Source organism: Seriola lalandi, unplaced genomic scaffold, assembly GCF_002814215.2.
Source record: "Seriola lalandi dorsalis isolate HSWRI2012SDOR001 ecotype SW California unplaced genomic scaffold, Sedor1 jcf7180002054889, whole genome shotgun sequence".
In the NCBI taxonomy this organism is placed as follows: domain Eukaryota; kingdom Metazoa; phylum Chordata; class Actinopteri; order Carangiformes; family Carangidae; genus Seriola; species Seriola lalandi.
This window is the reverse complement of record NW_019525441.1, coordinates 611544-637185: the sequence shown is the minus strand read 5'-3', so window position 1 is coordinate 637185 and position 25642 is coordinate 611544. Positions and strand designations below refer to the sequence as shown.

The 25642-nt window shown below is 37.7% G+C and overlaps 1 protein-coding gene across 2 annotated transcripts in view; it reads right to left on the bottom strand.

Moving 5' to 3' along the window:
• The window catches only part of col7a1l (collagen type VII alpha 1-like), a 61398-nt gene that overhangs the window by 12979 nt on the left and 22777 nt on the right, over positions 1 to 25642 (bottom strand). Inside the window, exons 21-86 of one of the 2 annotated variants that reach the window (XM_087180090.1) lie at positions 24853 to 25137; positions 24564 to 24703; positions 23982 to 24105; positions 23491 to 23634; positions 23167 to 23354; positions 22608 to 22688; positions 22359 to 22376; positions 22251 to 22277; positions 22036 to 22101; positions 20991 to 21071; positions 20868 to 20894; positions 20459 to 20503; positions 20266 to 20340; positions 20086 to 20181; positions 19808 to 19834; positions 19557 to 19610; positions 19323 to 19394; positions 19159 to 19218; positions 18861 to 18896; positions 18704 to 18748; positions 18477 to 18512; positions 18211 to 18255; positions 17394 to 17465; positions 17275 to 17307; positions 15928 to 15999; positions 15748 to 15807; positions 15596 to 15631; positions 14875 to 14955; positions 14539 to 14574; positions 14374 to 14418; positions 13844 to 13915; positions 13566 to 13601; positions 13233 to 13259; positions 12999 to 13037; positions 12840 to 12902; positions 12334 to 12372; positions 12152 to 12187; positions 12005 to 12037; positions 11384 to 11449; positions 11108 to 11152; positions 10927 to 10962; positions 10817 to 10843; positions 10672 to 10743; positions 10394 to 10456; positions 10150 to 10167; positions 10003 to 10038; positions 9879 to 9917; positions 9750 to 9785; positions 9529 to 9663; positions 9235 to 9333; positions 8151 to 8354; positions 7217 to 7324; positions 5909 to 5953; positions 5345 to 5437; positions 4902 to 4958; positions 4738 to 4782; positions 4471 to 4572; positions 3924 to 3977; positions 3754 to 3804; positions 2421 to 2474; positions 2292 to 2345; positions 2124 to 2162; positions 1398 to 2024; positions 1262 to 1297; positions 482 to 508; positions 307 to 366 (exon numbers count right to left, since the gene is read on the bottom strand). In XM_087180090.1, the coding sequence (XP_087036216.1) occupies positions 307 to 366; positions 482 to 508; positions 1262 to 1297; positions 1398 to 2024; positions 2124 to 2162; positions 2292 to 2345; positions 2421 to 2474; positions 3754 to 3804; positions 3924 to 3977; positions 4471 to 4572; positions 4738 to 4782; positions 4902 to 4958; positions 5345 to 5437; positions 5909 to 5953; positions 7217 to 7324; positions 8151 to 8354; positions 9235 to 9333; positions 9529 to 9663; positions 9750 to 9785; positions 9879 to 9917; positions 10003 to 10038; positions 10150 to 10167; positions 10394 to 10456; positions 10672 to 10743; positions 10817 to 10843; positions 10927 to 10962; positions 11108 to 11152; positions 11384 to 11449; positions 12005 to 12037; positions 12152 to 12187; positions 12334 to 12372; positions 12840 to 12902; positions 12999 to 13037; positions 13233 to 13259; positions 13566 to 13601; positions 13844 to 13915; positions 14374 to 14418; positions 14539 to 14574; positions 14875 to 14955; positions 15596 to 15631; positions 15748 to 15807; positions 15928 to 15999; positions 17275 to 17307; positions 17394 to 17465; positions 18211 to 18255; positions 18477 to 18512; positions 18704 to 18748; positions 18861 to 18896; positions 19159 to 19218; positions 19323 to 19394; positions 19557 to 19610; positions 19808 to 19834; positions 20086 to 20181; positions 20266 to 20340; positions 20459 to 20503; positions 20868 to 20894; positions 20991 to 21071; positions 22036 to 22101; positions 22251 to 22277; positions 22359 to 22376; positions 22608 to 22688; positions 23167 to 23354; positions 23491 to 23634; positions 23982 to 24105; positions 24564 to 24703; positions 24853 to 25137 (4880 nt within the window). The remainder of the gene's footprint in view (positions 1 to 306; positions 367 to 481; positions 509 to 1261; positions 1298 to 1397; positions 2025 to 2123; positions 2163 to 2291; positions 2346 to 2420; positions 2475 to 3753; positions 3805 to 3923; positions 3978 to 4470; positions 4573 to 4737; positions 4783 to 4901; positions 4959 to 5344; positions 5438 to 5908; positions 5954 to 7216; positions 7325 to 8150; positions 8355 to 9234; positions 9334 to 9528; positions 9664 to 9749; positions 9786 to 9878; positions 9918 to 10002; positions 10039 to 10149; positions 10168 to 10393; positions 10457 to 10671; positions 10744 to 10816; positions 10844 to 10926; positions 10963 to 11107; positions 11153 to 11383; positions 11450 to 12004; positions 12038 to 12151; positions 12188 to 12333; positions 12373 to 12839; positions 12903 to 12998; positions 13038 to 13232; positions 13260 to 13565; positions 13602 to 13843; positions 13916 to 14373; positions 14419 to 14538; positions 14575 to 14874; positions 14956 to 15595; positions 15632 to 15747; positions 15808 to 15927; positions 16000 to 17274; positions 17308 to 17393; positions 17466 to 18210; positions 18256 to 18476; positions 18513 to 18703; positions 18749 to 18860; positions 18897 to 19158; positions 19219 to 19322; positions 19395 to 19556; positions 19611 to 19807; positions 19835 to 20085; positions 20182 to 20265; positions 20341 to 20458; positions 20504 to 20867; positions 20895 to 20990; positions 21072 to 22035; positions 22102 to 22250; positions 22278 to 22358; positions 22377 to 22607; positions 22689 to 23166; positions 23355 to 23490; positions 23635 to 23981; positions 24106 to 24563; positions 24704 to 24852; positions 25138 to 25642) is intronic. The other variant, XM_087180091.1, reaches the window with a different exon arrangement.

Here is a 25642-nt window from a genome sequence, read left to right as displayed (position 1 = left end):
CTTGTTTCATGTAACATTATTATTCAGCTCTTCTATTACTTTTAAATATTTGCTTTCAAATAAAGTCCTTTTTTCTTTATCAAATTAAAAGCTCAAACTAAACTTTAAATGAGCGAGTGATTCACTGAGCCAATTAAATTCCCTAAATTAAAACCATGATGAGAAACAAAGTCAATCAAAGTGAATGTGATGGAAAAGAGTGAGGATTAATTGATTCAGTGGGGATGTTGTAAGTAAGCATCTGCTTGTATTTTTTTATTTATTTATTTTTTACTTTTCAGGCATGAGGAAGGAGGGACATTTCACCTTCTGTCCTGGAGGACCAGCTTGGCCTTCTGGCCCTCTGTGGCCGATACCTGGCTCTCCCTAAACGCACAGAACAAACATGTTTGCACAATGTTTCACTGTCATCCCTTTAGATAAAAAGCTCACAGCCCCAAACTAAAAGATTCATATAGATCACAGTGAACAGGGTATTTACCTTTTGTCCTTTCTCACCAATTTCACCCTGAAAAGTGTGGCCAAAAATAGCACATATCAGTTAGAAAGTTGGAATCTTTTTTTCAAGCTCCAAAACAAACAAACAAACACAGAGGAATTTGAAGAAAGAAAAAAAAAAGACACAGAAGAATGAGCAGACTCGTCAGCATGTTTAACAAGGGGAATTATTAATGTCTGCTTTAATCTACTGTCTCACAGTCGACCAGAAATAGAGCAGAGGGGACATCAAAGGCCTGGACTCAACTGTCTTTACTGACAGGCGAGACGAGAGAGAAGCTCTCCCCGAGCTCTGATGTCATTTGCTGATGCAATGTGGGTAGGCGGGGAGAGCAGCGATGATATTTTTATGAACCAGTGGCACATTTCGTGTGGCGACTGTCATTGTGGCTCTGTGATCTTGGGATGATGATAATAATGATTTTAATCAGTGTAATGAGTGGGATGATATCAGCAGCTCCTCACAATGGAGGGATACATTTTCACACAAAAGGATCGCTGCACACAAAGAATAACTTTCTCACCTTTAGTGGAGTGCAGCCATGCAGACAGTTGTGATTTTATGTGGCCAGGTTTTAGTTCCTTGAGATTTCTGCGCCCAGCCCAAAGTAAATGTAATTTATGTATAAAGTAGTCCCAATGAAAAGGGTGGTGGGATATTCAGAGTAATGGGAATGAGAGTAATGTTTAACTTAGCAGCAATTTGATGTTGTCTTTGGCTTTACATGAGTTTTGTTTTAACGTTTGAAACATCTTCAGTCACCTTTCGTCCTGGTTTTCCATTCTCCCCTTGTTGTCCCTGTTGCATAAGAAATGTATTGTAAGTAAACAACTTTAAATAATTAAACTGGACATTTATTTTGTCTACTTAAGATCATGACGTTACTTTGTACTCTTACCTTTAGGAAAAAATATTCTGGAGGGTATGGATATGGCTGTCCATTTTCTTCATCATAACCCCCCTCTCTCCTCCTCTCCATCTCCATCCTCCTCCTCTCCCATTCCTCCCTCTCCCTCTCAATGTCTCTCTCCTCCCCCGTCTCTGTCCTCTCCCTCTCCAGCTCCTTCTCCCTCTCCATGTTATCTCTCTCCATCTCAAGCTTGGCCTCTCTCTCCCTCTCCATTTTCTTTCTCTCCAGCTCCACCTCGGCCTCCCTCTCCCTCTCCAGCTCCTCTTGCTCTCTCTCCATCTCCAGCCTCTCCCTCTCTCTCTCTCTCTCCAGGTGCTCCTCCTCCTCCTCTTCCCTCTCTCCATCGACGTCCTCCTCGGCATCCCAGTCATAGTCTCCGCTCCTCTCCTCCTCATAGACTGGATCAGGGACTATTTCTGTAAATCCATCTGGTTCTACTCCTTTCTTTTTTGCCATTTCCCACTGTTCAACTTCTTCAGCTTCAGTCAGTTCATCCCCTCCGCCCTGTATTTCTCTATGAATCTCTCTTTCTGTCTCTCTGTACGTTTGTCTTTCTCTTCTTTCTTGCCTCTCCTTCCTGGTTTGTGATTGAAGATAAGGGTTTTCTTGCTTCTTCTAGAAAAACAGTTTTTTTCTAAGTTGCACCATATGAATTTGGATTTATGCAAATTTATTTGTACTTTATTTGAATTGTTTATTGTACTGTAGACTTACATTGAAGCTGTTGTAACCTTGAGCTCCAGAGGACAGATGCTGAAATTAAAAGAAAGAGCGTCATCTTATAAGTGGTTCACAGTAACCATGAAACTGTATTTGCATATTGTATTTGATGAATGCAGTTTTAATTTTTAAAGACTGGAAATATCTGGTGGAAAAAATTACTTTTTCTGCCTCTGTGAACCGATTTCTTCCTCCAGGGGCACCTGGCATGAACACCTAAAATATAAAAATGGTTACTGCTGCCATTTTTATACTATCAATCTGTCTTCTACAAAACCAGCAGACACTTACCATGGATTCAGGCCAGGGGGCGCCTCTTCTCACCCTGACTTGAGATCGAGGCACCTGTCCAGTGCCCCAAAACATTCATGAGCATATTTAGCGCTACAGTTGTGATGCTTTCTATCAAACAGTTGTGATAATGCGTGTGGTTTGATGTGTATGATGGTAAAAAATATAAGAAAAAAAAGACACACACTTGCTTAGACAGTTATTTTAACATTTTTTTACTTAAGGATACATGCACAGAGAGGTTAAACACAGACAATTCAATGAAAAATTTCACCAGTGAAAAGTGTTTGATCTGGCTACAAAACTGCTTATATTCTGAGTAATATCACTGGTATTCAAAGTATTTGTGGTGAAGAAAACAGAATATTTTTCAACATGTTTCAATAAATAGTATTTCAGTACAATTTGACACTAGGAAACGTGTATTGAAATTGCAGGCACATGTTCGAGAAAGCTTATTTGTTACAGAGAAATATTTGTCTTAATAAATAAATTAGTTGTAGACAAGGCAAGTGAAGTAAAGGCTACACTGGTGTTTACACTGAACAAACTGAAGAACAATCACAACAATCTCAACGTGAGGACACAATGTTCAGATCTTAACAGTGGTGCCTGGTTTTTCTATAAAGCTCCACCACATGAATTTTTGTTATGGCCATGGCTTTAGGTGAGTGACATCGTCGCTGATGAGTCGTTGATCAGGTTCACGGCTCCTCACCAGCAATACAGTTCACAGTCTATTCACACTCTCCGTGTAGTGTGTGCTTTCTTATGAATGCTTAACACTCTATAGTCACAGTCTCTTGGGAATTAAGAGATGTCCTGTTTAAAAAAATGAGAGAGATAGAAAGTATTAAAAGTAACCTCTCCTGAGTTACTTAATAGTTCACTCACAATCTAGTATTTCTTCTCATTCCCATTCAGACAAGCCTTAGAGAAATCATGCTCAAAGCATGCTGCTCAAAAATACTGTCCTGTCTCATGCTTCAGCAATGTCTATGTATTATACAAAAATGTGTAAAAAAAAAAAAAAAAAAAAAGTATTTTTCCATTCCCATTGTATTTGCATTAGTATTAATCAAACACATTTTTGCACTGGTGAAATTTTCATAGGAAGTAGAAAGAAGAAAAAGGTCTTGAAATGTGATGCCAAGTGCTTATTCTATATCAATTAAAACATGGTATATTTGTGGAATACTGAAGCGCATCCTTCATTTTCTTCAAGCACTTATCCATCTCTTTCAGGCCTCTTTGTTAAGTGTCAATAAAAGAGCTTTGCATTCCAAGGCATGCAAGATATCAGCCTGCACGATTTAAAAATCTACAACTCTACCTTGTCTGGTTCCTCTGTTGAGATGGGAGGCATGGGCAGCAACACTTCATCCTGGTCATGACAATAAAGGGAATATAAGCTTGTTACAGTGAAAATAACCACTTCAAAAGTTAAGCACCATATTGATTAAAAATCTATATGTAACATTTGCAGTAAGCACCCTCCAATACCGTTTCTATATCCTCCATTGGTTGAGACAGTGGCACTGTGGTAATCAAGACAGCCTAATGGGAGAAAAATCAAAAGCAGAGGGTTAAAAAATATGTATGTACTTCTAAACCCATCTACAGTATCTATGTGCAAATAACTGCAAGCTGGCTTGTTTATTTAACCTTTAAGTTCCCTTTTGTAGAGCATACTCATTTGATATCCCCAGATACCTGTATTTCGGCCTGTATGGACATCTCTACTACAGCTGCTATGGGCATTCATGGACAATTATTTATTATTGTTTTATTATTTTCTTTTCTTGTATGTTGACAGGTTTATTAGGGTGAGGGGTTTTTTACTTGTTTTGTTGTTTCTTGGTTGTGTTCTTGCATGTCCTCTTTCAAAATTTCAAAATAAATAAAAAAACTTGACAAGACTTCTGTTCAAACTGATATAAACTGCTGATCACTAAAGTAACCGATGACTAACTGAATACTTGGATTTTTGAGTTTCAGATTAATTTCAGCATGACAAATACTGTACAGTGTACATCGAGTGTACTTTCACCTGTGCATCTGTGTCTCTGCCCGAGAAGGACGTCGAAGGACGACTGGAGGTATCTGCCGATGTTTCTAACTGGACAGAGCTGTGTGTGGGTAATTGTTCCTCCTACACAGATAAAAAAAAAACATAAATATGTTATTATTCTGCAGGAACATCAGAGCAGTGCATTACTGAGCTCAGCTGTCTCTTCCTCATCTCTATCAGAGTACAGTCTTGCAACAGTGAATGAGTTTTTGTTATTATCTGGGCTACAGAATTATTGATGCTCACCTTTTTATCCACTGGATGAGGGAATTCATGTGTTTGGACTTCAAGCTGCATATGATAAAAACATGGAACACATTTTACATTAAAAATGAATCACAACATTTATACCCAATCCAGCTGAAACAGATGAGGACATGCTGTTTGAAGCAGTAGAAGAAGAAGTTTACCTGTCTGATGTTTCTGCTCTCCCGCAAGACTGGCGGGTCATCCGTGGAAAGTTCTTCCTGTTTCGGAAAAAAAAAATAAAAAAAAAATTATAATTTCATCCCAACTTTTAAAAGCTCACAACCCACAGCAGATGATGCGCAAAGCAGATGCAGTGGGCTGTAAAGACAAACTAATCATTCTGAATAATGAATTTAGGTAGTGGGTGTGTCATTAATCAACTCTCTCCAATGTTTTACGTGGGCACTGATATATTTCAGTCCCAAGAGACGCTGCTATTAAAAAAAAAAAAAAAAATTTGATTATGAGTTTGACAGCACTATTAACAAGGCACCCACAAAGACAAGGCTCCAAATCTGTAACAACCCCACGTCATCAATCATCATTTTAAATTGAGGTTTCCCACAGTGCATCCACTTAGTCATGCACTGCAGCAGCTGCCTACCTCGTATTCATAACTGTATTCTTCACTGTTATAAAACTCCTCTCCTTCTTCTTCATCCCCTCCTTCTTCTTCTTGCTTGTCCTCGTCACTTGTCTTTACATAAAGAAGGCAATAATTATAGGAAGATACTGTGACAGATGATCATTTGTCATTTGTGTGAATGACTGGATGACAACAATGCCAAGCGATTACAAAGCGACCCATTCATCAAATTTATCTGAACTGTTATCAATACAATGAGAAGCACGTGGACAATAAGACAAACGCATGCTTTTAGTTTTTCTTGCCACACCATGTACACAGTAACTGGTTAATTCTGTTTGTTATATTTTTAAAATGTTAATTTATTGTAGTTATTTTTATAAAACATTTTAGTACTAAAGCAGTTATTGAAATAATGTTATGTTAATGTTAATGTCATGTTAGCGATAGCCAGTGTTAGAGCCTGTGTTTAAGTTCTGCCGGGTGAGGAGGCTGTGTTAGCTGTTAGGTTTGTTTGTTTAGTTGGGGGCAAAAGTGACGTTAAGTTTCCGGGTTTAGTTCGACCCTTTCAAGGACATTTACCAGGCGGTGTCTCTGCCTCTTATGTCGTCCTTTATTTCCTTTGCCCTGGTTAAGAAGTTCACAGTCAGAGAGAAAAAAACATAAAGGTTTCCCATGCTTCAAAAGTCGTTGATGATCAAGTATGAAAATATGAGTTGATACTGTAAGTTTAAGATGATATTTAAGAGGGGAATTAGGCAAGTAGTTAATTAATACCAAAAATTAACGCAGCACTTTTAAATAAAAATGTTTAGAAACCCTTAGTGTTAAAGTAAAAAAAAAGAAAAGAAAAAAAACTTTTGACCTATTTGTATTTATAGGACCACACCAGCAGTTTTGCATGTTTCAGCTCATTTATCACAAATCAGATATATATTATATTACAATTGATCATTTTTGGGAATTTCATAAATTGAATAGATTCTAATATATCCACTTTATATATATAGCCACTTTTTGCTGGACACACTTTAATATAAAGCACACTGAGTTTTCCCATAATAAAATGAGCTACATAAATCAAATGACCCTGCCTAGTCATCCAGGCAGCCATTGATTTTGGCTCATGGCAGTATTTATCGTTTTTTTTCATGTTTTATGAAATTGTTATTATCATGTGATATGTAAAGAACAAATAGTCCAATTGATGAAGAAGAAATTAAATTAAAAATCAGTTACAGGGACTTGTTTGAGATAAGATAATCCATCACATTTTGTTGCCTTGAGTTGTGTTCCCAAAACTCCACCTAGTGCATCTATGAATGCCCCAAAAATCAAGAGTCGACTGGTTACTGAAACTTTTTTTGCAGGAAACATTAAAACCATTAAAATCTGCATCTTCCCCACTACAATGTTACTGTTTGTTTGACAACAAAATATGAGTGCTCCAACAACTGTGACAACAGAGGGTGTTGTTTGCTGTACAGATTGTAAAATGACACTGGGCAATATAAATAAACCTGACTTGACTTGTCAGCTCCTGCACCCATCTGCATTACCAAGCAACAATACCCTAAAACAAAGAAATACAAAACTGAAGCTTTAACAAAGTAAGGCCACAAAATGTTCTCTCTTATCCATGTCAAGCAAGTTTCAAGTCTCTGTAAGTTTGATACTGTAGTGGCATGAACTGTGTGAGCTAAAACATTAAATACTAACATGGTCCTTTAATAATATAAATGCAAGTTATCAAAGGCAATCAATTATACATGTTAAAGTGACCCCAAGAGTATTTCATATTTCATGTTATATCTAAAACAATACTCATGCTTGTCTTCGATCAGCCAGGGGTAAACCAAGTTATTGATGAGATGACCACGGTGGCTTTACCTTCCCACGTTCCCTGTTCTTTTTTTTTTGTCCTGTGTTCTTCTTCAGAGAGTCCTCCTGAGTGAGGAGAAGTGTCTCCTCCACGGTTTCAGGTAACTCTGAAACCGTCTGACATCCACAGGTTAATAAGTTTATTGACATTTGCATTTTAAAAATAAACTCAACAAAGATTGACCACACAAACTCTTTGTGATACTTTAACGTTTTGTCAAGTTTCTAATACTTCTATTTAGCCCCCAAATTGCAACTTCCTTAGAATTAGAGCTCGCCAGTTTGTGGCTGCACTTTTTGGATCATGATTAGGGCTTTCATGATATCAGATTTTCACTACATGATTATTCTGGCCAAAAGAATTCACAACAACGATCATATCACAATATCTACAGAAAATTTTAAGAAAAAAAAAAAATGCTATAAGTCAAATTCATCTGTTTTGTCTCTTTTTTGGCAAATGAATTAGACTCAAATACGAGTGTAGAGAGGTGGAGAGAGTCTGTAACCATACCTGTACAAAAGCGAACAAAAAGAACAACTACACTTAATGGATAGTTAACACTTAAAGGCCTAACATCTGCCACCATATGTATATTTTTAACACAACAACAACATTTAATTCTTTAAATATCCTGATTACCATCAATACTGGTGTATTGCAACACCCCTAATCATGATCCTCTGTTGTGCAGCCCATTGATCACAGTTAAAGACTATTTTTGTCTCTTTTCATGTCAGAGGTAGAGTCAGAGGATAAATTAAAGAGATAAAGAGAAAATGATCATGCGTATCATGGAAAGATGTTATCAGTAGTGTAAAACACTTTGATATCCCGCTGTGTTCACATTTAAAAGCTGACAGTTATGAATCTATACAATTCAGTGTAAATCAGAGTGATGAGATTTTAAAGATGGCATACTTTAATGTAAAATATCCTTACCTCCTGGGCCGATGTATAATTGAAAGTAGAACTGAATACAGTCAGATTCATTTTTAGTGAAGGCACTTCATCACTGTCTCCATCTATGATCTTCTTCCCTGTGGATCCCTTCAACTTGGTGTCAGTCGTGTCGAGCTCCTGCTCTCCATTCAGTGTGGTGATGGTCCATAAAGTAGGACCCTCTGCAGTTTCATTTGAAGGCTCCTTCATATCAAAAGACAGAATTAGTTGGCGAGAGACAAAGCACCATTTTGGACCCGTAGCATTCACTTTAGGTAAAAGCATATCAGTGGGTGAGAATCAGTGTTTAATGTGAAGGAAAGAAAGAAACCCACACAAAAATCTAACACCTCATATAGTAAGCAGATGATACAATGGAGTGTTGATGTAATTAGATTGGAGATTTCTGGCACAGCTTCACCTACGTCTGTGCTACATGGAGAAGACAGATAGTCAAAACAACATTGCTCCAACATTTGTAGTAAAAAACAAATACTTTATTGTGAACATTTCAAGATGTGCCCTTCATCAGGGTCATCACAAAACACACACATATAAGCCAATGGGGTATTCACACATAGACAGGTTTGGTATATGACACCAGGTCTGTCATCCATTAATTGTTTTTCTTTTATATTTATCTTGTCTAAATGTTCTCGTTAATGCATGATGACCCCGATGAAGGTGGTCCCATGGTAAAGTTATTCTTAAGTGTTTCTGGATGGCTAGTGTAATTTGATAAGAACGGGCAACACTTCCTCCTCTCCTGGAAAATGTATTTACAAGTAAATTACACCTGCACTGAGCCTTCAGGGCTTTTTAAAGCAAATCTTTTTCTCCTGGTGCAGACTTGTTAGTTTCAGGGATTTCCTAAAAGTATCCTGACTCAAGAACAGGATTTGGCAGATTGCTGAACTACAAAATGGACACACAAATTACAGCCGATTCAAGAAAATCCTTGAAACTGGTTGATTTACCTTAAAACAGGTTTAGTTTTTCTTGTTCTACAGGCAGATTTTTCCCCCTTTTTTTTTTTCAAAATAAGAATTTTAAGACTTAACATAGACATTCTGCCGTTACTCACAACTGACAGTGATTCTGGAAAATGGCCATCTAAATCTGGGTCTTCAGTGGTGTCTAGCTCTGACAGTGGCTGGCTGGTGAGGTCAAATTTCACTGAAGTCTGTTGGGATGACAAAAGCAATTTTAGTTCTGACAGCATGTGTTTCTGAAGCGTGGAGACAGTAAGACAACATCTAAACCTTCTGAACATGTCAAAAAGCAGGTACAGTCTTGTTTTACTATATACAGTGCATGGACTTGCCATTTATTATTTATAAACTCTCACACATGCATTTTTTTTTTTTAGGATACGCACTGTGTACTTAGGGATGACGTTGGATGTGTGACTCTCTGTGTTTTCTTTTGTTTTCTTGGAGGTGCCGAGCACATGAAGCAGCTCCTCTATTCCATCCTGCAGCAGCCTGTCAATCAAAGCTTTCAGCAAAGGCAGCTGAGAAAAACGATTTTATTTAGAACATCAACTATTATGAATTCTGTCAACCTCAAAATGTATTCAGTGTCACGCTCAGAGCTCACCCTTATGCCGTAGGCTTCAAACAATATTTCAATGTCCTAAAGAAGAGGGAAAATATTTTGCTCAAAAACTTAACAATGCAAAATGAGAACATGTATCCCAGTGGAGGAATGACTACAGCATGTATTCACCTTCGTCTCAATAGATTTTCCAGGGGCTCCAGCATCACCCTACGATAACAAGAACGTAAATATGGTGGAAAATTTACATTTCAATATACATTTGTTTTTGAGGGATAACACAGATCAGCACTACCTTATCTCCTTTTAGGCCTCGTTCTCCTTTATCACCCTACAAAAAAAAAAAAAAAAAGACAAATGAGCTACAAATTCATTTTTTTTTAAAATTTATTTATTTTTTTGATCTTGCTCTGCTTTAGTATAAACCCCATTACCATCTTACCTTCATCCCTGGTGAACCCTAAACACACAGAAACAAGGCGTTGGAACATATATCTACAATGCATGACATATCTGTTGGCAGGTAATGGCACAACACATTGCAGCCCACAACAAATCATCATCACTGAATGATGACTCAGATGCCATGCAGGCGAAATATGAATTATGCCGCAGCTGAAATGATGTGCCATTATTCATGAGCTATAAATATGTAGAAACATGTGGAGAGTGAGCATCAAACTCACAGTAGCCCCTGGAGGACCCATTGGGATCGGAAATGCTTGTCGGAGTTCATCAATGGTGGCGCCCTGTGAACGGAACCGTGTAAAAATCAGTAAACTGCCAGGCAGCTGGACCTGTGTTTGATGTTTTTCTGATTCACCACAAAACAGAAATGAGCCACGGCTTTAATAATAACAATAGGTACAACCCTGGCTTAATCTACTGTTATGCTTTTGATAGAGATAAGAAACCTGCTCCCATGTTTATTAAGTGAACAGGAAATGCAAGTGATTGTTTTTACCTCTGAAGTGACAAGCACTTGCCTACCGGGCAACCCTGGAGGTCCAGGTTCCCCCTTACTACCATCTTTACCCTATGGAAAAAAAACAGTCAAAGTTGCATCTTCAATTCTCACAAGACTTTTTTTAATTCTCAAAACCACTTACATTTGCACCTGCGTCTCCCTTGTCCCCCTGGAGTTGAGAGAGAAAGTTAATATGTGTACTCAAACATGTGTATAACAAGTGTGTTAGTTGGTTGCAATAATATTAGGGACCTTTTGGCCATCGTCTCCTCTTGGTCCCGTTTCTCCCTGTGAAACAAAAATACATATTCGATATCAATCATTTACCTAAGAATACTTAAAATGTCAGTCAAAACAAGATGCCCATTAAGCAGTAACCCAGCTGTTGTCACACGGTATAGTGCTGTAACTGTTCGATGAAAATATTCCTCACATCTTTTCCAGCCAGGCCCCTCTTCCCGTCAATACCAGGTTTCCCCTGTAGAGCAGAGGAATTAAAAAAAACAAAACAATCACTACAGATACTTTTTCAGATTGATCATTATGGTGGAAAAACAGGCTCATGCTAATTACATGCCTGAAACAACAATACATTATGTTATATTGGGTTGAATATTGACTCCAGCACTGACTGTCAACATTAGAAACATATGAAGGATGGGTAAGTAATTTCTGAGCCACAGGCACCATGATTCACAATGATACTCACTGGAGTTCCCGGTAAGCCAGGCATTCCTGCAATGCCAACCCGTCCTTGGTCTCCTTTTTCTCCCCTCTGCACAAACACGTACAAAAACACATTCGGCATTTTTAACCTCTTCACCATAATAAATGGTACAAACAGATAAATAAATACAAGCAAGAGTGTAAAGATTACATGAAACAAAGGAGTAACATAATTCAAAAAGTCCATGATTTATCTGACAACAACAAACTGGTTAAAGTCTGGTTTAAACATGGACTGCCAATACAATATGTAATACTTCATCAGATTGTGCAAACTACCTTTATCTTTCGAGCAGCATCTTAATGTGATAGCTCGACATCACAACAAATACATAGAACACCTAAAGTGCATGTGTGAATGAAAGTGCAACAAAAGATCTGAGTTAAAAGGCATAAAAAGAACGTGAATGATTCATGAATCTATCTGCGTATGTGAGATAATCTTCTGTAATTCACGTGACAATGTAACAAGAAGCTTTTACGTTCTGTCAACTTTACAATCGGTCCAATGATTCATCAGCGTTCCCCACATGGGTTGTTGACTGTGTATGAACAGTATAATTGCATAGAGTATATTGTTGCAAAATAATAGTGGTGCACTCACCTGACCAGGCTCGCCCTTTTGTCCCTGTTCACCCTGCAGTTATTATGAAACATCATGTCAGTAAGCTCTTAAACTCAAGCACAGTGTCATTCACTTGAGCAGATTTTAACGATGCACATAAAAACTAATGCAGAAGTTTATTATAACCTTCACTCCTTGAAGTCCATCTCTTCCAGAACCCCCCTGAAAAGCAACACATGTATGTCACTTTGGACAACAGCCACATGAATGAATGTGATGTAAATGTATTGTGTACATTTTTTAACAATTGTAAGTCATACTGACACAACAGTAGGAAAATACACACATTTGAAAAGATAAACACATACCAGAGATGGTCCTGGTAATCCTGGTTTACCTTCCGGACCCTGTGGAGGGAGACATATATTGATCAACTAACTGTTATATTATATATTATTTCATTATTGATGAATGAAATGCAAATTATTTTCTTTATTAAATGCGCAATCGTTTCATTGCTTTGTCTGTGAAACATCTTCAAGTGTCCAGTCCAGTCCAAATCACAAAGATATTCAAATTACTATTATACAAAACAGAGAAAACCTGTAAATTGTCACATTTGAAAAGATGGAACAACAGAAAATCTGACATTTTTGCTTCAAAAAAGACTTTAACAAGTAACTGATTATCACAGGAAATGTGTAAAGCTTCCAGAATTACAGCAACTGGCATCTTATGTTTATTGCCTTTGATATTCTATGTGATACTTTGTGGTATTGCACTATTATTGAAGGTATTCATGATCAGTTTGCCTCTGAACTTGCTGTATTTACAGTATGTTTGTGACGTGTCGAACAAGTGATAGACTACTCACTCTGGGTCCAGGCAGACCGGTTTCTCCTCTCAAACCAGGCTGACCAGGCTCTCCTGATTCACCCTGAAGGGAAGGAGAGGAGAGGAATTGTAATTCACAAATAATTAAAAAAAAAAATGGAATAAAATAGAGCATATTGCATGTTATTCCTTATGTTACCTTAATCACTCTGGTCAGTATATTGTTGTCTGCAACAATCTGGGGGGGACAAAATAAAAAATCCAAAGTTAACTTTTCACTTTTAGCTGATTGAGAACAGACATGAATTTTCTAAAGTCTTATGGGAGAGTGATGTTTTTTTTTCTTCTTTCTTTATGATGGTTGTTACAACCTCTTTCAAACCTGGATGAACTGATGAGAATCTGTCAAAAATTATAATAAAGATTTGTTTACTTGTGTTCCTGGAGGTCCAGGTTTTCCCTTTGTGACAACAACGACACGATCAAAGGAAGAGCACAAGAAAACACAGTTAAAATCTAAAATGTCACAGCGCTACTGACAATCCATATTTGCAACACAAAGAAAAAATTAGTGGGGGCACTGAGGGGTGGCACACACTAAAAGCCAAAGTTAATTAGTGAATACACTGAAACAAAAACCACAGGAGGATAGCAGGTTGTGAAGACGTGACATGTTGACTGACACAGAAGAATGATCAGAAGGCATTCAGCCAGGAGAAACAATAAACATGCTTATCAATGAGAAGGATGGTGGATACAAACATACTTGATCTCCTTTGTCGCCTTTCTTTCCATCAGTACCCTTCAAAAAAAAAAAAAAAAAAAGACATCTTAAGTCATGCAATTTAAACTGAATTATTGCAGAGATTTATGGTTAAATCCATGCTACAAAACATACTGATTCCCTACATACATATTTACTATATGTTTAGCAGTAAGATTATGTTTGGTTCAATAGAGAAATAACCTGCACACAGAACAAAGTGCAACAGGTTGTTGAAGTCCATCTCTTTCAGGGTGTAGGTTTATTTAAAAAAAACTTACTGACAGCCCAGGCTTTCCGGTATCTCCTTTCTCTCCTGGGTCCCCTGGTCGTCCTGGTAACCCCAGTGGACCCTGATCAACCATAAGAAGGAAATTGAAAAGAGCATACACTGTGACTTTGCATTAGTATTACACGGCAGATACAAAAATAAACATTCAGAATTAAATGCTGCAGTGAAAATGTGTGTATAATTGCTGTAGCTTGATTGCTGCTCAGCAGGAGTCCTGGCAGACAGTGGAGCCTGTAAATTTTGGTTTAACTATAAGATGAGAAGGAGACTACCAGCATTCTTCAGTGTAATAGTTCTCAAACTGAAACTCAGACTGGAAATGACAGGGACTGAACATGCAGTATTTATAAAACTAATAAATCAGAAACACAGTGAGAATATAACTCATATCACTAATGGTATATTGAGTGGTAGTGAAGACATCAGTGCAAACGTTTTGCTTTTTTTATATATATAGATTATTTTACATTTTTATTTTTTATATATTTTTTTTATTTTTGAAAAAAACTAAAGACATACCCTAATTCCTCTATCACCAGGCTCTCCAGGTGGTCCTAAGTCACCCTGCAAAAGAAAACACACTTTTACTATTTAAAGTTCGTATTCAATGTTGGACTGTAATAATTAAATGATTGTTCATCCATTTTACCCCACAAGAAACATGTTTAAACATGCTGACTGTACCTTAAATCCTTGGTCTCCTTTAGTTCCAGGGTCGCCCTACAGAGGAAGCCAATAGTAACTGTCACCAATATTTCAATGCAAACATTTAGCTATCTGTGCAAATGTATACAACTTATATCTGGAAACAGGACTATCATGCGCTCTAAACTGGCATTTTCCTGAGCTTTTATCTTTATATGTTTTAATCCATAATATAAGCTTTTTTCTGATGTGATAGATTCCAAATAAACCAAAAGAAAAGAAATATATTGCAAATATATTGCAAATCTGAATTGTGCTGTATCCTACAGGGATAACTTGTATCGTTACTGTAGCAACCACTCAGGATTTACTTACATCTTTACCTCTTAATCCTGGTTCTCCAGGATTGCCGGGTAACCCAATATTCCCTTTGTCACCTTTAGAGCCATCATGCCCCTGGACAAACAAATTGGTATCGTAATATAAACAACTTCAGTAAAAGTCTGTATTTGAGGATTTTTAATGACTGCAGCGGAAGCTTGTAGAGGACTTTCACTAAAATACAATGACACGTCCTTTACATAACAAACTTTTTTTGGTGGCAGCAGCAAAAGCTGTGCTAATGTGTTGGCCATCACTTGCCCATTTACACATTCAGTGAACATGGAGCAATATTAGCATTTCTTTGGAGTGGTGTTTGTGGCCACCTGATAAATATTAGCCTGGTATTCACTCTTATCTTAGCTCTGTTTTGCCCTCCACTGATTTCTGAGGGAAATGTCTGGCTTTCAGGCTGCTCCACTGTTCAATAGCTGGTTGCTAACTTTGTCTGTCTGCTGGGTAGGTATTGTACAGTGGGTTTCTAATGCTTTTTTGCTGAAATCAGTTTCTAGGACTGGAAAGAGGTTGACGAGAGCATTGAGTATGAACCAAAACAGAAAAGGTCCAAAAACGAAAACTCTGTAGAGCTGAGGGAAAATCGGGCGATAATTCTCTGGCTTCCTCATTACTAGTGACCACTTTCAAGCTGCACATAGTCATTTAGCCCATTGTTAATGTGAATATATTGATGAGAGCAGCTTTAGTTTTCACTTACCTTTGGTCCTGGTTTTCCAGACAAACCAACATTTCCCTGTGAATGATAAAACATAAATATACGAGTAATCAACAGCTGTTCTCCATTTCACTATTATAGCAAGCAACAAGTTAAAGTGTTAAATGTGTGATTATACTTTTCAGGTGACTCACCCTCTCGCCATTCTCTCCTTTCGGTCCCTGCTGTCCTGGAATCCCAAAACCCGGACTGCCCTGCACACATCAAAGCAAATTGTATCTATAGATATGATTCTTTTACTTTTAAAGGCTGTTTGCTATATTCTTACATCAGTGATTCACAAATGACAAAATGCAGCATTTCTCACTATTAACCTTTTCTCCTTTGTCTCCTCGTTCACCTTTTATTCCCTGGGGGCCTGTGGGGCCAACTGGACCGATGTCTCCCTGACAGAAAGAAAATATACACATGCACAGAAAATCAATCAGTGATTCTGGTCACCATGTCAAATTATCACAACAGTTTCAAAACAAATCTCTCTTTACTTTAAATGGCACCCGGGGGACTTAGATTAAAGAGGTCCCATTCAATGAAGCATACAGTCCCACTGCAAAAGCTAATGAGAGAAAATCTCAATTGTGTTTGATAAGCAGACCCAGAGGACTGAGTCTGAGTGTGCAAGAATACCTCCAACAATTAATTAACTATGTTTCAACAGAATAAAACAAGAGAATCACTTCCCTCTGGCAGTGTGAAGTATTTTACGCCATTTAAGATAAATTACAATTTAGACACACATGACTAAATTTAACAAGGTGAAACAGCAGCCTAATAGTGTCACTTGTTTCAAAAACTTCTGAGAGAAAATTTCGTCGAGCAGCTCGGTGGCAAACAGAGAAGACCACTGCACACTGTTGTAAGTTTTAATTATAATATTTTGTGGAGGCACAGCTCCTCTGGATATAGAGATAATCTTACTGGTTGAGTTAAACCTCAGTAGGAGGATCAAAAATAAAAAAAACACAAATCCAGAGCTCATAGCCACCTGGAACCTGCATCACTATATATATCCTGAAAGTTGTTTTGACTGGTAAAAATGCACAAATACTGTATATATTTTGAATCAACTTTGTAGTTGCTCAGGTTGTAAAGAGACCTGCATGTATCAACATTTTTACAAAGTACAAAAATGTAATTGTTGATAGCCAGGTGAAATCAAATTTTCAATAAATGAAGTTCAAAACTCAAGTTTTAATCCAACATCCAACAAGAAGTCTTTCAAGAGCTCAATAAAATGTAAATTTGAAAATTCACATTCACGTGGCAACTGGGCAAACTCCAGCTGCAGATGAAGATCAGGTGATGTGATCAAAAGCTAAAACAAAGCCATTAAATTAAGCTGTTTTGTCAACTGCTGTTTCCGAGGTCATGCATGGACTTGAGTTAAGTTTTTAAGGCATAAATAGTTTAAACAGGAATAATTATCATCAGATGTTCAGCTTTGGTTATTTCCTATGAAAGATATCTGTGTTGACCTTTTGTGTTTTCCTATAATTTGCAGATGAAAATTGCAGAGTAAAACACAATTGAAGAATGTGGATCTGTTATACAGCTCAGAGTGTACGTGAATATTAACAGTACACACCGTCACACAAAAACCTTTTCCTGGATAAAATGTTTAAATGTGGAAAAAAGTTAAAAAACTACCTTTGGTTACTTACCCTGGCACCCTTTTTTCCAGTTGGACCAAGTATCTGTTGTGATGGGAAAAAGAGGACTGATTGCTGAGTATCAAGTGATTCCATTTATAGAGATTAAATAACTGAAACAGTTTTCTTACACCCTTGGCAGGATCTCCAGGAACTCCTCTTGGACCCTCGTCTCCTTTTAACCCCAGTGGCCCTGTGAGTCCCTGGAAAAATCAATGTTTATGTAAAATATTTCAGATATCTGTATTACCATTTCTGTTGTGATTGATAATGATCATCTATTATAGCCTCTTATGGCTTGTAAGATATCAAAACTTCCAAAATCACCATCACACTATGCTGTCTTCTGTACACTGATACTTAATTTGCTGTTGTCTTCAAAGCTAAACTTTTTGAACTGAAATAATGAAAACTGTATAACAAAGGACAGGAAGATGGTTCTCATGACGCATTTTTTGTGATAATCTCCTCCAAGGGACTATGCTGTCTGAAATTAAAAATCAGTGAAGCGGGAAAAAATGGCCCATTTGCTAAAGACACCCACTGAGGCTTGACAATTTTGGCTCACAATCGTGTGTAATCACAACCATCTCTGATAGAACCTAATCTTGAGAACCCAGAACAAAATGGCTGCCTCATTTGAATATTTATCAATCTAAACGTCTGTGTGGAGACATTAGACAGTTATTAGATAGTGTATCTCTGGCTTTTCCAGCCGGTTGTCAGAGCTGGTCCCACATAAATATAATGCATCTGCCACAGGCTTTCTTTCGTAATCAAATTAGAAAGTGTATTTCAATATGCACAGGTGAGTCAGTGGAAGCAGTTGTGCAGGCAATATACATATTTTTGTGGGGAATATTTTGTCTCAGCAGCTCAAGTGGCAAAAGTGTGTATATGTGAGTATTATCAACTTAGGCCACACTATAAGATGTCATCCTCACTCACTGTGGGTCCTTGTGGTCCTGTTGGTCCCATCTCTCCTCGATCTCCCTAAAGGAAAAAAGAAAACGTCTTTGTTAATTTAACACTCACATACATAAAAACATTCATATAAACACATTGTTACTTCATTGTGACGACAAACATTTATTAATCTGAGTTTTGGCTGAATCAAAAAAATTTATCTCTTCATCATAATAATCATAAGGCAAATATTTTCATCCTAATGACAGAAGAGACATGACATGGACATGTGTGTCGGGTGAACTCACCTTGTCCCCTTGCTCCCCTTTGATTCCCTTCTTTCCCTGCAGGCACAAATAAATCACTGCGTCTGAATCCTTTCATCGCTGACTTTTACACAATAGTCACCCTTAGTGAAATTGGTGTGGCTTCACATCGTTAGACTAAGATGTAATTAATTCCTATGCATTTGGGGGTATAATAATCAGAAACTCGTTGCTAGCTATTGAACTGGAGATAATGATAAAGTGCACACCCGAGGTCCGATGATTCCTTGGATACCCTGTTCTCCACGATCACCCTTAAAAGATGAATTGCATAACAATATTTTTATAGGTTTTTTTTTCATTTAGACAAAAACATGTCACATTCAGTGAACAGACTAATTTATGCTGAAATTCATTTTTTGGTACCTTTGGGCCAACTGGTCCAGTTAAGCCAATATTTCCCTGCAAAACAAAATGTAACACAATCACCTCAGTTAACTGTAGAAGCATAAACAGACATATACAAATTTAGCCTCCCTTTTATTGTCAATGGAAGATTTCCAAAATTAACTACTGTTGCCATCACAGCCTCTAATCCTGGTTCTCTGAAATCAAGCCGTGGCTTTATTTTCATTACTGAGCTTTATTTTTATTACTCTTAATAAAATGATAATATCCCTGTATTTGTGACTGATTTTTCCCTTTAAAGTTCATGATGATGTACCTTCTGTCCTGGCTCGCCACGGGGACCCTGAATGCCTTGTATGCCAATTCCTTCGTCACCCTGCAAAAAATACATTTATTAGACCAAATATATACAGTACAGTACATTATACAGTCTTTTTCATGTTCATGTATTATAGTAAACGAGTCAAGTGCAAAAGTTACCTTCTCTCCCTTCTGACCTGGTAATCCTGGTACCCCATCTATGCCAATGGGACCAGGCAAACCTGCAATACCCTACAGGAGTTTGCATATGTGTGTGTATGTCACGGTTTTTTGTGTGAGAAACAGCAACAAAAAAACAAAGACGAGAGAAAAACAAAAATATGCAAATTATTTTTTCAGAAGACAGACATGCTTTGGCACAAATAATAATAATTCTATCAACTATTCACTTACGTCTTTTCCTGGCTCTCCATTGTCTCCTTTTACGCCCTGCTTCCCACGTAAACCCTTTTGAAAATAATGAAAGCTTCATCAGATATAAAATGAAATGAAATGCATATTATATGACTAAATAACTGATTCTGAGGCTTAAAAATAGTCCAATATGCAAGAAGACACTGTATATTACTGTACTGTGTAGAGTCAATACAAGGAATTAATTCCTTAAAAGTAATAAACTGATACAAAACAACCTTCACACTTACTTTTGCTCCTGGCTCTCCAGGGTCTCCCTATAAAGTGCAACACAGTTACACAAAAAGGTTAGGTTGACATTATATGATGTAATATGACACCATGGTATCATGAAGCAATAAAATATAAGAAAATTACAATATGATATAGGGGTGAGGCTCAAATATAAGAATTTTCATAATCAATAATTACACGACATAGCTAGTATAAATGGTGAAATGTCACTTTGCTGTTTGAAGTGTTCAAAGTTTGTACATTGTGCTACTTTTCTGTTTCATTTGAATGTTACCTTGACAGATATTCCTGGTGACCCTGGAGGTCCTGGCTGGCCAGGCAGGCCTGGAGCTCCATTAACGCCTGGTACACCAGGAGGTCCCTGGGGACCCTGTAACGCGCATTTAATAATGTTTAATATTGCCCAAAAGGTTACAGTTGAAAATCTCCTTTTGTATGTTTTTTAAGTACTCACTGAAGAACCTGGCTCGCCTTTTCGTCCAGGGACAAAATTTGCGTCCGTGCCAGCTATAACATATCCAGGCTCTCCCTGTTAAAACACAAAGAAACGTCTAACAGGGATACACATCTAACTGTTCTTTGCAACTGTGCCATAAACAGACAGCAGTCTACAGGCACATTAGATGCTGAGGTTAGGTTTGACTTACTCTCTCTCCTCTTTGTCCCTTTGGACCAGTGAGTCCAGGAAGACCCTGCCATGGAAAGAGATGCGAAAAGTGATTATTAAACTAATATATGTATTAACTATTCAGAACAATTCAGAATACTGATACTGATACTCAAAAGGTTTCAGCTGTCTTTTCATGTGACCTTTTCCTGAAATTTGGATGAATATTGACATTTATATATCTAGTCTTTGCGTAAGCCTTTTGATGGTACACTGAAGAAAGGCAGAGGGAAAAATGGAAACTGTCACTTAGGTACAAAGGTACTTAGTCACATTCAAAGACATGATATCAGGATAATATGAAAAGCTGTCATTAGCCAGCTTAGCCAGCATAATGATCCAAGTGACGCTTTACTTTTATAAATGTATATATGCTCTTATGATCTTACCATGTCACCTGGGATGCCTGGCGAGCCCTGAAAAAAAAAGACAAATATTTTCAAAATAAAATTTAAATGAAATAAACTGTAACCATATCAGAGTAAAGTTTTGTTTTTTCTGAATTTAGCTACCCGCTGGCCAGCAGAACCTGGGGGTCCAGTTCTCCCTGGTCGTCCAGGCAACCCAGGAACACCATCTGTTCCCGGAGGACCCTGTCAAATTAAAGCATTACAGTCTGAGCTGGAAAATAAAATAACAGACATACATAGCAAAGCCACACTGACCCACACAGTCACAGCAGGGTTATGAGATTGGTTACAGTAAAAACGAAGAAAGTAATTACAAGAGTAATTTGATATACTGGAACTACAAAGACAGAAATTGTGTGTTAACATTTTCTGTCACTGATTCAAGGGATGAATAACAGTAAACTGATCGTAGGTCACCTTATTTCACCAATTTATACGTTTTTTCTCCATCTGTAAATGCGAAAATGGAACAGCCAACTCTGCAAATCTGCTTTCTTAATCAAATTCATTGAAAAGCTGATACGTCACACCACACACCCAGCGCACTTTAGCTAGATCTCCAAACCTCTCTTCACATGAGACAAAGCCAACATGGAGCAGAGATTTGTTTCAGCGTTGTGATGATGCAGTTGCCTTGTCTATATTTATAAATTAATTCTAGGATCGCTTTCATTTCATGACATTATATGACACCGGGTAACTGTGAGCTGTTGTGTCATTAGCTGTAGCATAACTGCATATTTAACAGGGTTTTTGATATGGTCAAGTGTTATGCTTATGTCTTCTGTTTTGATGTGTCTGACATAAGATTATATCAAAATGCATTTTAAATATATGTCACCTTGCTTTTAATGTGGTAAAACTTTATTCAAATGTATAATAAGAACATAGAAATGAACAAATCAGCCCCCTTGGTCCATCCCTGTGAATGACTGAATGAACACTGGGTGAGTTTGAAACTTTAAAGCAGAGCACAACTTAAATATACCTGCTTCAAACTATACTGGCTTATTATCGCTCCATCTTAGTTCATTTTTGCTTGTATGCTACATATTTTAGCGCTGGTGATTATTGATGCTGATGGTAATGCTGATAATGATAATGTGTAGTGCATAATGTGTGTGTGTTTGTGTGTGTATGTTCTTACCCTCTCTCCTTTCTCTCCCTTGGAAGAAGTGAAAGGATCATACTGTCCAGGGCTTTGCCTAAACCTCTATATATAATATACAAAACAGACCGTTAAAATTAAACGTTAAATTAATACTTAAGTTATAAAAAAAACAAAAAAACAATGCAAAGTAGGGAGAGGACAGTGGACATCTAACAAACCATTAGGCTATGACTTTAATAGATGTCACATACCAGACCTCCAAGACCAAGGCCATCTCCCTGAAAGAAAGAGTACGATTATACAAAATAAAGAGCACTGCTTTTACAAATTTAATCTTAAACATGTTTTAATTAACTCACCCTTTCACCTTTCTGGCCCTGGGAACACAAATAATGAACAAAATGAATAGCTGATCATCAGCGGGTAGAAGATGTCATTAATCATCCAGCAGATATGTCAAAAGTTCAGATTAATGTTAGCAGCCACCAGTGAAGTTTAAACCAGGATGAAAATAAAGGAAATAAAGAAAAGACACATTATGCTGTTTTTAAGTGGCAAAAAAGCAACAACAATATATGTGTCTCTGATTTTATCTCTGAAGTACCAACCTTTACACACTGGGAGGGACAAGGACCCTGAGGCTTAAGCAGCTCCTCTGGGTCTTCAGTCGGAGTGTCTAACTGAGCAAACTGAAAGTGGAAATAAGGAAAGGGGAATGCATTATGGACTGGTCAACTGACATGATATAGACCCACAGTAGCAGAGAAGGCTGCTTAATAAAGCTGCTTTGATTTGAGCTGCAGTCACACCCTCCACTGCTCTCTCATCAAAACTGCTGAAGTGTTTCCTCCTACTGAGTCTTGGTGTGTGGATTAAAACAGTGAATGCATTTATATTGATGTAATACCTGATACCGATACACACCTAACTCTCTCCAGAGGTGGTTTGGGCGCAATACATCGACTACGTTTCCTTTACATGTGTAACGTTAATGAGTATTTGATTATAGCCCATCACCTCAAACCCTCTAGGGTTGTTTTCAATTGCATGTATGAATCTGAGTTGCAGTTTGAAATGTCTACCAAACAAGTCTGAACAATAACATCTCAATGGAATAAGAAAGAAAATAATGGCATAGAAATGAGTTTTTCTCTGTGTTTGTCTTACGTCATCATGTAGTTTGAACTCAGAGAGGAGTTCCTCACTACAGATGCTATTGATAAATTCTCTCTCTATGGAAGGAAAGTCATCGAATGTCGGTGAGAAGAATATATTCTTGTAGCTGGTGGGAGCTGCTATTTTATTCAGCTCATCTGCGTCTGCATTAGAAACTCCAACTGCCAAGACACTGACACCTACAGAGAGACAGATTCAAAACATGATAATCGAGCGTATACAACATTGCTCCGCTATATCCATTCAGACAATTTTTTGATACAGTAAAAGTCATCATCAGCAATTCTATGGAGGCTTTACAATAACTTTGCTGACCTAGAGCTCGCGCAACTCTAGAGGGTGGCACCACATTATCCTGGGCCCGGCCATCTGTAATCAGGACCAGAACATGGGGCACATCCTGCCTCATCCCCAGAGACTCCTGAAACAGTTCCTGCAGAACGTAGCTGATGCCTTTTCCTGGGGAGATACAAAAGAAGAGCTGAAACAATTATTCGATAAATCAATTAGTCTATCAATTATTTTTATTACGGATTATTTGTTTAAGTAATTGTTTAATGGTGTGGATGCAGCTTCTCAAATGTGGGGATTTGTAGCTTTTTTCTGTTCTTTCCTCCTCTTCTTAGATTTATCTTGTTAACTGCTGATCATGCTGATCATAAATTTGTAAATATCTTTATCGAAAAGTACTGATTGACATTTTCTTTTAAATAAGTCAGAAAATTATGCATTTTTCTGTCCACCACTATGACAATTGTTAGAGGCATTTGTTAGAAGCAGTACGCACATTTGTGAGCGCCACTAACCTGTTTTGGTGTTGCCGCCTCCATAACGTAGTGCTCTGAGTGCCCTGAGCACAGAGTTTCTCTCTTTGAAGTCACTCAGACGGAATTCAATCCGAGGCTCATCACTGTAATGAACCACAGCTATCTGAGAGGAAATTGATGGGAAAAAATACACATCACCACATCATCATCACAGCGGATTTAAAATTGAATGTGGTGAAACTTGTAATCCTTTTTTTTTAATTCATATCCATCCTTCTTAGACATTCTATACATCATGAGATGCAATTTGCACATTGTGCCTTGCTTGTCCTTTCTGCGAGTGTTTGACTAAAACGATGCCAAGTTGGTGAAAAAAATGCACATTATGTTCCTGCTAATGGTACTGATCTGCATAGTACACTCACTAGAGCAGTTTGTTACCTTGCAGGCATCTATTATCATTTAAAATCACTGTAATCCGTTCCAATTTGCAATTGTCCTGCCACTCTAAACAATCTAAGGGCCAAAGATAATAAAGTATATACCTCAAGCCATATCTTCACCACATTATTAAGCTACTATGAGAGAATACAAAGAAAGTTTTCACTGAGAAAGACTAACCTGTGTGCCCTGAGGACCAATGACAGGGAAATAAGTGACCACCCGGAATATGAAGTCTTTCATCTTGATGAAGTTATTAGGGCCAATGCTGGAGGACTCATCCACTAAGAATACTATGTCGGCTATGGTCTTACCACACACTGACAAAACACAAAAACACAAATCATAAACACACATATTAACCACTTAATGTGCATAAGGCAATGCCTTGCTTCATCATATAAAGCAATGTAGATGAACAATATCTACTGCTTAAACCATGAGCCAGCTGGTCAACTGTCTAAAATACCTGGCCGTGGTAGAGCTGTTGTCTCTGGACTGAATGTGGTTGATCGAAGGGAGGTGAATGCTGCTTCTTTGGCTTTGGTGACACTCGGCTGAGCTGGAGGCTTCTTGGGGATTATGGTTTGAATTGGTGGCACAGCAATGGGGTGCCGGGTGGTCCTGGTGGCTGTGTGAGCGATGGTAGTCTTGCTGATGGAGGCAGTCTGTGAGGCAGTTGTGATATGAGGGGAACGGGGGGCCACTGTGGCTGGAACAGACTGGACTGTTACCACCTGAGGATCCTGTCCCACTGAGATGCACAGAGCCATAAAATTACTGATTAAAAAAACAGTAAATAAAGTTATAAAGGTTCCTGAAAGGAAACAGTCATTGCTGCAGCAACAAATGTCATATATTACAAAAAATAAGAAAAGAAAAAAGTAGTTTAAGGAATAAATCCAGACCTAATTGTAGCTTTTCATAAGTAGTCTACATCACTAAATTTGCGTGTAAGGTCTTTCCTAACTTCTTTGTAACTACTAGCTAGTAGGGTTGTCACGATACCAAATATCTGTTTCGATACCGATACCAATATGTATTTCGATACTTTTTGTAAAAAATATTTCATTATATTATGGATTGCCTTAATGGGTTATTTAAATATTTAAAGAATGTCATTTAATTTTTAAAAATATATTTTTTAATGTATTTATTAACCATGGACATGTTTTAGCTCTCTGTATGCAGGCTACTGTAGGTTTACTACTGGGCTGGGAGGGGCTTTGTACTTCTTTCATTGACATTACAGTGCAGTG